This window comes from Eretmochelys imbricata, chromosome 8, assembly GCF_965152235.1.
Source record: "Eretmochelys imbricata isolate rEreImb1 chromosome 8, rEreImb1.hap1, whole genome shotgun sequence".
Classification (NCBI taxonomy): domain Eukaryota; kingdom Metazoa; phylum Chordata; order Testudines; family Cheloniidae; genus Eretmochelys; species Eretmochelys imbricata.
This window is the reverse complement of record NC_135579.1, coordinates 98,803,257-98,817,521: the sequence shown is the minus strand read 5'-3', so window position 1 is coordinate 98,817,521 and position 14,265 is coordinate 98,803,257. Positions and strand designations below refer to the sequence as shown.

General features: G+C 42.6%; 1 protein-coding gene across 1 annotated transcript in view; it reads right to left on the bottom strand.

Moving 5' to 3' along the window:
* Window positions 1–14,265, bottom strand: part of FAF1 (Fas associated factor 1) — a 305,001-nt gene that overhangs the window by 90,410 nt on the left and 200,326 nt on the right. The window contains exons 9-11 of the mRNA XM_077823839.1: window positions 10,302–10,397; window positions 2,157–2,283; window positions 584–647 (exon numbers count right to left, since the gene is read on the bottom strand). Of these exons, the coding sequence (XP_077679965.1) occupies window positions 584–647; window positions 2,157–2,283; window positions 10,302–10,397 (287 nt within the window). The remainder of the gene's footprint in view (window positions 1–583; window positions 648–2,156; window positions 2,284–10,301; window positions 10,398–14,265) is intronic.

Genomic DNA, 14,265 nt, shown 5'->3' with positions numbered 1-14,265 from the left:
TTTATAAAAATTAACATGGTAGCAAACTATACACCAGGTTCACTTTATTGGCTGCCAAAGGGTGCCACTTGTGTGGTGAAATAAGGAAACTGTTTAACAGTGAATTGTTTCAGATATACTGTATATAAATTCTAAAAAGCAAAACTTTTACACATTTAACTAGTAATTTTTATTATTCAGCTACTCAGTTATTCTTAAAACTCTCATGGCAACTAAGTATATTATTTTCCAGCAGTCATCAGCTTTTCAGTTAGAAAGAGCTCATTTTCATTAAATTAACAGTGCTACTGTTTATAGTCAGTATCTTAGTTATCCCTCTACTCCCTTGTGGAATTCAGGAGTGATATAAAGAAAGTGGCCTCTCAATTAAAGACAGAACCTGCCATCTTAACTCACACTGAATAGAATCTTACTCCACAAATGGCCTCTCACTCAAGTCAATGTAAGTAAGGCAGAATCTGGCCTATGCCAGATAAGGAAATATTTATATTTATTTTACTTTTACTTGAATTGCCTGACAAAGTATAGTTAAAGTGTAGCACAAATCACTATCTGTCTTACACCGTTAATAACCTAAGTTTACCTTGAGGAAAATTCTGCCGTAAATTGTAATAAGGCATCTCCTTCATTTTCAGCATTTTCTGGCACTTTAAAAAAACAAGTACAAATATATATTGATGTCATCTGGAAGAAAAAGTTTTTAATAACACAGACCACAAAAATCATTTTTTTCTTCCTTAATTTTTCATATTTAAAACTTTCTAAGTGCCCATGGGGAAAGTCCATAAGTTTCACCAAAGGTTACTGATAGGATGTCCCTTTGGATGAACACGAAATTTACAAATACTTCCATGCATATATCGAGGGCCATTCTAAACGGTGAAGTTCTGAGCTCACCTGTAATGTGGCACATCACTGATCTGCATTTCAGTTTCTCTCTGGATCTATTTTAACATATTAGAATAAAGAAGCCTACTTGGAAGAGCTGAGAAACTGTTTCATTAGTGAGAAATTTTTAACTTGTGAATAAACTTAAAATAAATTTCAGCACTATGACTTAGCAACATAATTAGACCCTAAAGAAGCCCCTAAAGGTAAATCTATACTATGATAAAAGACCCACAGCATTGGTGTGGCTGGCCCAGGTCAGCTGCCTTGGGCTTGTGAGACTCGATCTGCCTGGCTATAAAATTGCAGTGTGGATGTTCAGGCTCAGATTGGAGACGAGGTGCTGAGACCCCATGATGAGGGAAGGTCTGAGAGAGTCTGGGCTCCAACCCAAGCCTGAATGTCTGCACTACAATTTTATAGCCCTGCAGCCTGAGCTCGAGTCAGCTGATCTGAGACTCAGTGTTGTGGGTTTTTTATCGCAGTGTAGACGTACCCTAAAGTCAACAACATTGATAGAGAGATATATAAATAATGAATGGCATAGATAAGGTAACCAGGCACTCCTACTTACCCTCATACGAGAGCAAAGAATCACCCAATGAAATTAAAGGCTAACACCCATAAAAGGAAATATTTTATGCAACATGAAATTAACATGGGGAACACACTGTCACTGGATATTAATATGAAAAGCACAGTAGAATTTTAAAGAATAGTCATTTACATAGCTAATAAGAAAATCCACAGTGACATTAGATATGCATTTATAACAGAGTTAAACTTTCATGCTTCAGGCAATAGGGGGAAAAAAAGGGATAGGAAGGAATGTCCCCCATGGGAAGATAATCCCATAGTTGCCCATTATCAGGTTTCTTTCTGAAGCATCCACTATTAGTCAGTGTCAGAGAAAGCAATCATAGACTGAACTGGTATAGCGATTCTAACGTTCCCATTATGGGCTTTTTTCACCATCTGCTATAGACTGTGTCCAGAATGCATTAATTCTAAGCTGTATCTTTTTGCCTCTTCTCAATTCTGTCTCCTCCCTTTAGGGTGAAAGTGGCACGAAGCAGCACAAAACTAAAAAAAAAAAAATAGGCACAGAAATATGGCATGTCGTTCTAACAGTACCCTAGAAAATAACAAGTGGGATCAACAGGGAAATTAAGGATATTTTCTTGTCTATTACTGTTTAAATCCTTCAGTTCTTGTCGCTTTCACTACAGTGTTGCATAGTTAACAGTATGTAAATTTTCAATACTTACTCATTGGAGATTTCCTCAAGGCAGATGATGCCATACCAAACATCTCTCCATCATCAACTCCAAACTCTGTAGCATCTTCAAAGTCATCTCCATCGCTGTCACTCACCATATGAACATCCGTGCATTGCTATTCAAAAAAAAAAAAAGCCTCTGTTACATAGTTAAGGCACCCATAGTGAATTTAATGCTGAAATAAACAAGTAAATACTGAAAATACCTTTCTTTATATAAATAAAAACGTGTGCATGCAAATATAGCACTGCAGATCACAACACTTGGGTGCCCTCTGCGATTCTCTCCCTGTAGTCTGTACTGCAGCACAGTGTTGACATAGCTTTAGTGGGAGGTAGTCCTCAAAACTCTTGGGATGGGACCTAACCTAACCCAATTCCCAAAATCACAAAATCCAGGAACCCTCGGTCCTGCTCTGGCTTACCAGACTATGGTACTCTCAGTGGCCACCAGGCTAACCACTTATACGTATCAATGTGTAGACGGACACACAAGGCTGTTGTACCGAGAACTCAGGTCCCCCTCAATCTTGCTGTGCCTCCACCAGCTGCCTTCAACGGTCAACTGTTCTGGATTCTGCAAGAGCGACATCCCACATCTTCTGACATAAGAATGGTTCAGGAGGCCTTCTCCCCCAACCATCTTATGCTAAATTGCCCTTTAAGTGACTTCCTTGCAAGGACTATCCTTCCCACCATTCCCAATTTAGGAGTTGTGATGACGTTATTACAGAAAGAAAAGGAAGAGCCACTGGAACGTAGGCTAGGAAAAACCAATGCTGTTACAATGTCACAACTTCAGTGCAAACAGACAACAGGAACCACAACAAGAAAAACCCAGAATTCCATACCTCCATGTCTCCCATCCCCACACGCACCAGCCAGCCACCAACCAATCACATGTGAAGCAATGTCTACACTCCAGGTGCTCCAGCAGCACAGCTATGGAGCCACAGATATGCCACTGTAACCCCATAGCGTAGACACAGACTACTGTGACAGAAGAGGCTTTTCCATTGCTATAGGAACTCTACTTCTCTGAGTGATAGTAACTGGGTCGAAGAACCAGTCTTTCATTGACCTACCTCCATCTGCACCAGGGGGATAGGTAAGCATAGCTACAGCACACAGCATTGTGGATTTTTCACATTCCTGGCTGCTGTAGGTATGTTGAGCTACATTTTAAGTGTAGACAATGCCTAAAACACCATGCCCTGCATGAGTGGCTTGAGGAGCAATAAGACTTCATGTTTTCTTAAATAATCCTTTGTGGCAGTGAGTTCCACAGGGTTAATCACATTTTGTGTAAAACAAGTATTTCTTTTTCAGTTTTAAATTTGTTGCTTTTCAATTTCATTATACATGTGTGTTCTTTCTCTTGATGTGCCATTGATTTGCAGGGCTTTATCTTTATTTTTCCCCCTCAAAGATTTACAGAGCCAATTTACTCAGTTTTCAAGTGCAAGAATGATAAATTCCAATTATCAGGCCTCCTAATGCAAAGTAGGATCTTAAAACCAAGCCACGTGATTGCTGGCTCATGATCAGTCCTCAGTAATATTCTGTCATTCATTACCCCTGTAGAAAGAGAAGGTTACTCACCTTGTCAGCAACGGAGGTTCTTCGAGATGGTTGTCCCTGTGGGTGCTCCACGTTAGGTGTCTTGGCGCGCTGCGCTTGTAATCGGAGATTTCTGGTAGCACTGCCCCGGGTGGCCACGCACGCATGGTAGTTGTGTTGTGCAACTCCGAGTGGCCACTTAGCGTGCGCAGGCAACTGTCCCTCAGTTCCTTCTCTACCCCAGAGAACCAGCATGAAACTCCCAAGGAGAGGGGAGGAGGGAGGGTAGTGGAGCACCCACAGGGACAACCATATCGAAGAAACTCAGTTACTGCACAAGGTAAGTAACCTTCTCTTCTTCTTCTTCGAGGAGTGTCCCTGGGGGTGCTCCACTTTATGTGACTATGGAGCAGTATCCCCGATGGAAGGAGGGGCTTCAGAGTATCTTTGTTGATGGCGGATAGCACAGAATCCAAACTGAGTGTCGGGAGAGGAATGTTGTTCCAGGGCATAAGTTTTGGTAAAGGCCCAGGTAGCTACCCTGCACATGTCTACGATAGGTACATTGTTGAGGAACGCTACTGATGTGAACAGCGCTCTGGTGGAATGCGTACAAATCTCAGATGGAGCATGGATGTTGCCCTGATGATAGCACAGGTGGATACAGCCAGAAATCCACTTAGATCGTCTTTGTTTAGAGATGGCCTTACCCTTCGATTGCTCTGTGACTGAGAGAAAGAGACATGACTATTTTCTAAATGTCTGTTCTTTCTAGGTAGAAGGCCAGAGCTCTACGGACGTTGAGTGTGTGAAGGGATGCCTCCCTAGTGTCGGTGTGGGGTTTCGGAAAAAACAAAGGTAAGTAAATGTGTTGGTTTAAATGAAATGAAGAGGCTACTTTAGGTATAAATTTAGGGTGGGGTCTTAGGATCACTTTGTCTTTATGGAATGTAGTATATGGCAGGTGTGCCATTAGTGCCCCTAGTTCCCCTACTCTTCTTGCTGAAGTGATCGTGAAAAGGAAGGAGACCTTTATTGATAGATGTAGCAGTGAGCAAGTCGCAAGGAGTTCGAATGGTTTCCCCATGAGGGTGTATAGCATGAGGGTAAGGTCCCATATAGGAGTAGGGTGTTTTAGGGGAGGGTAGATGTTGGTCATGCCCTTTAAGAATCGATTAGTTGTTGGATGAGCAAAGATCGTGGTTCCATCTACCTTATCATGTAGTGAGGTGATCACTGCTAAGTGTAGCTTTATGGAGCTATTCGAGAGGCCTGCCTTTTTAAGGCCTAGTATATAGTGCAGGACTCTGGGTAGAGGGGCAGAATCAGGAGACATATGATGAGCCTCGTATCAGGTGCAGAAACATATCCTCTTATGAATGTAAGTTTTGCGTGTGCTTGGTTTGCGACTATTCAAGAGAATGTCTTTAACCTCCTCAGAGTAATTCTGATCCAACGCTGCTAGCCATGGAGTAACCAGGCCTTGAGGCGGAGAACCGCTGGGTTGGGGTGAATGACGTGGCCGGTGTCCTGTGTCAGGAGGTGAGGAAGTTGTGGAAGAGTTCGAAGTAGGCTCATCGCCACCTGTGTTAGGTATGGGAACCAGGTCTGTCTGGGCCACGTGGGTGCAATGAGTATGACCCTGCCCTTATCCTGTCTGATTTTGTGTAACACCCGGCTTAATAGAGGAATCGGGGGGAACATGTATATTAGTGGTACTTCCCATTTTGTGAGGAGGGCATTGCTCAGTGAGTGGTGCCCGAGCCCCACTTGGGAGCAATACTGAAGGCATTTCGTATTGTGAGCTGTTGCGAATAAATCTATAGTAGGGAACCCGCACTTGTTGAATATGGTCACGAGGGTCGGGTAGTCCATCTCCCACTCGTGGATTTGTGAGAAGTGTCTGCTCAGATGGTCTGAAGCCGTGGCAGGTAAGCTGCAGAAATGTCAATTTTGTTGGATATGCACCATTGCCATAGGTGTAGTGCCTCAATGTAAAGAGGGTATGATTGAGCTTCGCCCTGTTGGTTTATATAAAACATGCAGGCTGTGTTGTCCTTGAGGACTTTGATGGTATTGTTGCAAATATGCGGAAGGAAGCGTTTGGATACTTTTCTGACTGCTTGGAGCTCTAGAATGTTTATATGTAGGTTGGTTTCCACTGGGAACCAGCGTCTCTGGATGACGGTGTTGTCCAGATGGGCTCCCCATCCCAGTAGGGAGGCATCTGTGGTGATTGTTATAGTGGGAGATTTTTGTTGAAATGGAACCCCCGAGCAGATGTTTTGCGGTTGCATCCACCACTTGAGGGAATTCTTCACTCTGTGGGGCATAGTGAGCTGTCTGTGGAGGGAATACGTGTGTGGTATATAGCAGGTGCAGAGCCAGGCCTGTAGGCATCTCGTATGCAGTTGGGAATGTTTGACTACATAAGTTGTAGCAGCCATATGCCCAAGGAGTTGTAGGCAGGTCCTGGAGGATGTTTGGGGGCTGTCTGTGATCATTGTTATCAGCCTGGTTAGGCTGAGGAATCGCTATTGGAATAATCTCGCTTGTGCTGCGGGACAGTCAAGATAGGCTCCTATAAGCTCTAGTTGTTGCACAGGGAACAGGGACTTTTGGATGTTTATTTGAAACCCTAGGCTGGTGGACCTTGTACTGCCATCTGCCAAGTTGGACGACTGCCTCATAAGAGCACCAAGTATGGGAAGATCATTACCCCTAGCCTGCGGAGGAGAGCTGCAGCGACGGCTAGGACTTTGGAGAATACCCTTGGGGCTGTCGACAAGCCAAAGGGTAGTACTGTGTATTGGTAATGTTGATGGCCTAGTGTGAAGCGCAGAAATCATCTGTGTGCTGGATGAATAGTGATGTGAAAGTAGGCGTCCTGTAGGTCAAGGGAAGAGACAATCTCCTTTCTCTAATGCCGGAATTATGGTTGCCAGGGTAACCATTCTGAAGTGTTGCATCCTTACAAACTTGTTGAGTTTGCGTAAGTCCAGAATGGGTCTCCAGTGCCCGTTCTTTTTCTGCATCAGAAAATAATGGGAATAAAACCCTCTTCCCCTGTGTTGGAGTGGTACTCCTAGTTGCAGGAGATGGTTTATTTCCTGCTGCAACAGGATCTCATGAGAGGGGTCCCTGAAGAGAGACGGGGAAGATGGGTGGGTAGCGGGGAGTAGAAATAAATGGGATAGAGTAACCTTCTGGACGATTTCCAGCACCCATTTTTCTGTAGTGTTGTTGTTCCAGACTGGGTAGTATGGTAGCAGGTGGTCTCCAAAGAGACAGGAGGTCATCTGATAATCCGGCATGGGAGAAAATAGAGGTCTCGAGCCCTCGACCAATACTTCAAAATGATTGACAGGATGTTGAAGGTTGAGATGTGTCAGGTTGATCCTGGTTCTGCCTACACCTCGCTTATTTTTGCTTGCGGCGTTGATCGTATTGTCTCTGGGGCTGGGAGTATGGGGAGGGACGGAATCTTTGGGCAGAAAATCTGCCCTGTTTTTTCTTGTTTGGGGGGATGTAAATACCTAAGGTCTTCAGGGTGGTTCTCAAGTCCTTTAAGGTATATAGGGATGCATCTGTGGTTTCCAGAAATGTGGGTTATAAATCCAGAGAGGTGGAGCCATGATGCTTGACTCATGACCATGGATGTGGCGATGGAATGAGCTGCCGTGTCATCTGAATTAAGGGAGGCCTGCAGTGCTGTTTTGGTAATTAAAGAGCCCTCTGCAGTGTTAGCTTTGTACTGCTCCTTTGACTCGTCCGGTATTTGTTCAACAACAGATGTTATTTTATTGAACAAGTTGTAGGTTTATTTTGCCAACAGAGCAGAGTAGTTTGCTATGAGAAATTGCAGTAAAGCCAAGGAATAGGCTTTGCGTCCGAAGAGATCAAGCCTTTTCCAGTCTTTGTCATAAGGGGTGCTTTTTGACTGGTGTTATTTTCACCTTTTGGTTTATTGCCTCTACGACCAGTGAATTTGGAGCCAGGTGAGTAAATAAGAACTCAGCCCCTTTCACTGGTACATAATATTTTCTGTCCGAGAGCTTACAGGAGGGTGGGACAGTGGCCATTGTCTGCCATATTATCTTTGAAAGATCTATTTTAGCAGTGTTAATGGGCAGAGCTATCTTTGCTAATGGGGTTGACTGCAGGATGTCAGTAAGTTTGTGCTGGGTCTCTGACAGCTCTGCTAAAGAGATGTCCAGGGATTGTGCAACTCTTTTGAATAAGTCCTGGAAGGACTTGAAGTCATCTCCTGTGGTGGGAGGCGATGGCATAATTGTTTCGTCCTGAGACGAGGATGAAATATGGGTGGGTGGCAGTGTCTTGCCTTCAGTAGCCTCTTATGGCTCCTCTCCCTCTTCCTCCTGGGCCTCCGATGGTGGTGGGCTCATGGGTGAAGGGGACCGGGTGGCCCTTGACTGTTGGTGGGTTGGGGAGTTTAAGATTTTGTGCTCTGTAGATTGCCCACAGGTCCCAGTATGGCCAATTGGGTGGCATAAAAACGGGTGGTGGTATCTATGGTTGTGCCTGCCAGCTTTACCCAGGCATAAGAGGTTGTTGGTGAGAGCTTCCCAGTTTTGGGGAGGAATGACAAGGGGTATAAAGACCTGAATCATCCTCTTCATCCTCATCACTAGATAGTGGAGGTGCACGTCCACTAGGAGTGCCTATTCCCCTCGGTCCTGGTCTGACTGGGGTACTGTTGGTGCCACAGAGGGGTGTTTCCGGCATGGAGGAGACTGCCAGGTCCGCCTGTCTGGTAAAGAGTTGCGGTACCAGGAAGGTCAGTGCCATGGATGGCAGTGTAGTATGCTCTGACGGTGCCGAGGTCTTGTAAGGCTGTGTATATGCAGCAGGTGGCGCCATTACACTAGCTGGTGCCAAGGCGTTCTTCAGCACTGTTGGTGCCGAGCTAGGGAGCCTAGTTTTAGCTCGTGCACCTGAGTGAGAGCCTGGCGGTGTCGGTGCCGTGGCTCCTCACGACATCTCAGTACCGGACAGTCCCGGTGCCTCTCAGTCCGAGGTTCTCGGGCCTGTCGGTATTGGGGCAGATTTCTCGCCAGGAGACCGCTTCTTCTTTGGGGGAATTTCTCTGTGACGATGACTGTGACCAATTTTGGTCTCCTTCTTCGATGCAGGGTTCTTTTACATGGTTTGTGTGGAGCCCTGCTGCTGGAGATGGTTGACCAGGAGGAGTCCTGGACTCTGGGTCAGAGGCTGGCCTGAGGGATTTCTCCATCATTAATAATTTTAGTTGGAGGTCCCTGGCTTTCAGTGTCTTGGCAGATAATTTTTTGCAACATGGACACTTCGTGGTATATGGGTTTCCCCGAGAAAGTGGATGCACTGAGCGTGACCATCCGATACAGGAATAGATAGCCTGCAGGTCAGGCAATGTTTAAGGGCGGGGGAACCAGGAATGCCTGAGGAGGTCCAGATCTACAGAAACGGTCGTGGTGAGATCACCATCGGCGGGGACCTGCTGGTGGTGGTTGGGCAAACAATATATATATTTTAATGGGTAAATAAGGATTAGAAAACGGATGAAAACTGGCAAAAAGGATAAATAAAGATGGGAATATAAGCAATTCACAAGATAGACGGGCACTGCTGTTGCTCCGACTCAAGCCAAAGGTGGTAGAGAAGGAACTGAGGGATGATTGACTGCAGAAGCTAAGTGGCGACTCGGAATGGCACGAGATGGCTACCGCGCGTGGGCAGCCAACAGGGGCACTGCTACTACAAACCTCCAATTACAAGCGCAGGGCACCAAGACACCTAAAGTGAAGCACCTATAGGGACACTCCTTGAAGAAGAACCCACTATTTTCAATTATCTCAACTGTGCAAATCACACAGATTTAATACTTTAAATTCATAAAACATTTTAGGAAATCAAACTTCAGCTTTTTCAATAAGGTTGTATAGGTGTAACACAGGGCAAGATTAAGCCTTATTATTGAACTTAGTTAACAATTCTGTTGCTGATGTGTAAACCAGACTAATCCAGTTCACCTCTAGCCAGCAGATTACCACAGTATTTAGTAAGAGGGAACCTAGGCTAATACAGTTTTAAGAGTGTTAGCTTGCATCTTGACAATGGTTTACAACTATAGTAAACCAGGTCGACTGTGCTAATAAGATTGAAACACACATCCTTTTTGCCCATCAAGCCAGGGCTAGAGCACTCTACATAAAATGGTTGGAAAAAATGTTTAAATTGTCAAGGTGCCTATTTTAAATTCAACCTGAGGTGAAAGGCAAGCAGGGAAAATTTCAGCCCAAATACTCTCTCAAAGTTATAAGCAACGAGAAAGCAGAAGCTTATCAGGGACTACATCAGGCAACTTTAACTACAGATGTCACAAACTGTACTGGCTATAGATTTCAGAGTAACAGCCGTGTTAGTCTGATACTGAATATCTTGTACAGGTATTGTAGATTGATTCATTTTGTGTGTCCACAGTAGTCAACACCAGAGGAGACAATGACCAGTGCAGAACAGGCTTCTGGCCATTCCCTCCTAGAGTATATTTTTAAAGCTGACAGATTTTTCTTACCTCCTCTGACTGTTCTCTGGTTTGTGCAGGTGAAGATCTTCTTCCTACTGTAAGTCGATGGCAAGGATAAGTGAGCCCCGATGCAGCTATAGTCATCTGCAACAAAACAGCAATTATTTATTAATGTAATTGTCTCATTTCAGAATAGTTTTGCTTTTTGGGTTAAAAACTGCACTGCAGAAGTCTGAATGAATGATACCAAGATAAAGACTGAAAAATTAAAATAATTCATCACATAAAAATTATTTAGGAAAAAAGCAACCATCATTGTACAATTACTGTTAATAGGCTTATATTGCAACATCCTCTCCTATGTGAAGAGCATCAATAATTATGTAAATAATAATTATATTTTAAAAAAATCAGTTTGTTAACATGGAATCTCTATGTATAAAGTTTAATTAACACTAATACTGAAGACATATGTTATGCCTCCCATTTAAACATCTACACCCAGGAATTCAGCTGTGCTGGTGAACTTGCAGTCAGTGTAGGAAGAACATTTATTAATCAATCCTAAGGGAAAAGAAGAGGTATCTATTAGCTATTATCACACGCCTACATTTAAAATGAATGAAACAGTAACAGTAAAGACAGCAATTGCCTGAAAGACATGACAGTTAAATATCCAGTAATATGAGGAAATAATCTTAGAGGATCCAATTCTGTACCTTGCTCCAAGAACAGACTCATTAATTTCAGTGTGAATGAAAGTACTACTCAACATAAGTACATAAACACACATATTCTCTCACAGTACAAAGCCCCATAGACTCACATCACAATGAACAGTAAACACAGCATGCAGAAGTCATTGGCCAGCAATCTTCCTCAACATTTTGCAAGTCTTCACACAGCCTTGAAAGTGTGCCATATTGCATCCCATGCTCTCAGCCACACTGATGAACCACACTCACTGCGGGTGCCCCATGTCCTGGCACCAATCCCTGCAAAACTTGCTTTGATGCTCTTCCTCTGCTCATCCAACCCACAGGTTCCACAAACTCAAGTTTTCTTTCTCTGACTAAACTGATATCAGATATCACTCCAGTTATGCTTTAAATTTGGGCGATTACCTACCTCATCATTTGTCATGTGAGAAGTATAGTTACTGTGCAGCAATCACCATTTCAATTTCAAAGCAGAAAGCCTCTTAATGTCCTGTTTCCTTAGCATCCACGTCTCGCGTACATATAGCAAGATGCTGAAGACAAGAGGCTGCAGCGATTTCATTTTTACACTTCATGGTAACACACTTGCTTAGACTGTTGAAAGTCGGCTGAAAGTCGCTACAGCAGTGTCCCAAGTCCAACTCGAAGTTGGCTCTCTAAGAGATGTTTAGCATCCATTATAGTCATAGTACCCAGGTATTTAAATTATTCAATACACTGCTAAGGAAATAGGACACTTAGCAGCTTTCTTCCTCTTCAGATTTGGATAGAAGTATCACCTATTTAATAGACTTAGATGTCACCATTGTCTTTGTTTTTTCATCTTTAGACCTAACGTATTCCACTACTGCTCTTTCTGGCAATTTTTGCACCCCTTCTTGCAATAATCCAATCAGATCAATATCATCAGCAAAACACAGATGACTAATTTTTAATCCACCAATGAATATGCCCGCCTGTAAATTTCCATCAGTGGCTCATCTTAACATTTCTTCAAGAGAACAATGGAAGAGCATTGGTGATAGCATGCAGCCCTGTCTGACACCTATCCTTAAATCAAATCAACTACTTTGCTCACACCCTATGAACACTGAAGCCCTTGCACTTTCACAAAGAATTTGTATCAGCCTTGTTACATCTCCACCAAGTCTGACCAGCTGCGGGATAGCTCAAAGAGGTTTGTACCTTATCCTGTCAAACATCTTAGAAAAATCCACAAAAACATGGACCACTTTCCCATCATTCGCCAACACTTTCTCGCATAGCACAGGCAGACTAAATATTTGCTCCACTGTAACTCTTTTGGATCTAACCCTGGCTTGTTCTTCAGCCAGAAAGTTTTCCATCTTGAGCACAATTCTCTTCAGGATGATTGATTTTGATGGGAGTCAGGTGCCTAACTTGCTTAGGTGCTTCTGTAAATCCCATGAGGCATCTATCAGCATCTTTAGGTGCCTAAATACCTTTGAAAATTTGGCCCTTAGATTCTTAAAAACCTAAATTGCTTAAGCGCTTTTGAAAATGTTACTCCTATGTCTTCCTCTAGTCCAGAGGGCTATAACCCCCAATACTCTACAACTATAAGTTTCTCCTCTAGCTAAAATGGCAGGGATCCTGTGTTCTTTTCTGGGTTCTATCCCTAATGCTGCCTGGGTGCAGTTTAGCTGCTGATCGTTGTCTCTCTTGTTTGGGGCCCTAAACTTGCTGCAATCTCATTTCTTGGAAAATCTGAAAAAAGGTATGTCAAGAGATTTCATCATTGACTAATTTAGATAATTATCTTTCATAAAACACAGGAATATTTTTATGCTCTGATCTAAAGTGCTTTATAAAAAGGTGGCTTTAAAAAAAAACCTCCAAAATTTAAGAAAAATGACTAATTTAAAAAAAGTAAAAAAAAAATCAGCACTTTGAAATAAATTTTGAATTCTTTCTTTAAAAATAGATACCTATTAAGAAGTTTAATTTCCATTAATATGTAGCCAAATAGTTATGTCCTCTATAGTTAACTACAAATGATTGGGCTTGATACAGGAATTACTGGGTGACATTTATGTTATGCAGGAATGTCAGATTACATTATTAGGATGATTCTTTCTGGTCTTAAAATCTATGAAGTCAACCAAAGGTTTTCAATCATTTTCTGGGCAGTTTGAACAGATCTGAAATTATCATGCTAGGTTTTGTTTGGCAACAATTTCAACCTCTGTAGAATATGACCGTGGCAAAAGCTTTGGTTCTCTACCAGCATTATTGATTCGTATCAGGATGGTTCTAGATATGCGGTTTGCTACGATTCCTCTACAGAGTGATTACAGGATAGAAAAAATGTTTGCCATATCCTACAAAACACAATTACTATTTTGTTGTTTTCTTGGCCACGGGGTAATTTAAATTATATTTTTACACACACACACACACACACCCACCCCTCCACCCCCTAATTAGGTTGTAAAAACTTAAGGATGGTGTACATTTGATCTATCTTTAACCAAAAGCCAAGAATAAATCATAAGGCTGAGATTTCATTTACGGTAGTGAGTACACTGGAAATGCCCTATTAATTTTTATCCACGATGCAAGCTGCTTTTATCACTTATGCGCTAGAGCTCACAAAGCTTTAATTTGCTGCAGGCTGAAGCAAGCTGATTAAGTACGCTAGTTACCAAGTGAATGCTACCTGCCTGGACTAGCCTACTGTCACATTACTGTAGCAGGGTTAAATAGCAGTTTAGTCACATTTTTTAAAAAACAACATTTACAGTCAAAAAGGATGTGACTAATAATAGTCCAGAACAAATGAAATATTAAAACAGGCATACAGGTCAAGCTCAATTATCTATGAAACTCTTGTGTCAACAGCACAAGAATTGTATTCTCCATTGTAACACTGGCATTGCCATTTTACATCTTACCTTGCATTCAGTAAGTTTATGAGATTTAGAAACAAACAACTGACAGCCACAAATTCTGAAACTTTGCCTAAGCTACCAAACTTGAAACATTATACAAAAATAATGGATAACTTAGATATGTGCTCTCACAAAAAGCAAGACCAAAAAATTAAGCCTTCCACAACAATAACATCCCTCAAGAACTGAAGCACAAAATGGTTCTCTTTTAGAAGGTCCCTACGACACAAGTATTAAATACTCTGTTTTGTATTCTCTATGTAAAGAGCCAACCAAAGTCAGAAGTTCAAGCACACAGTTCCTATACCCTTCTCCATACTTAGCCTACATGGCTGTTTGTCTATCCTGCTTCTTATTTGCAATCCCTCTATCCGAGTGCCT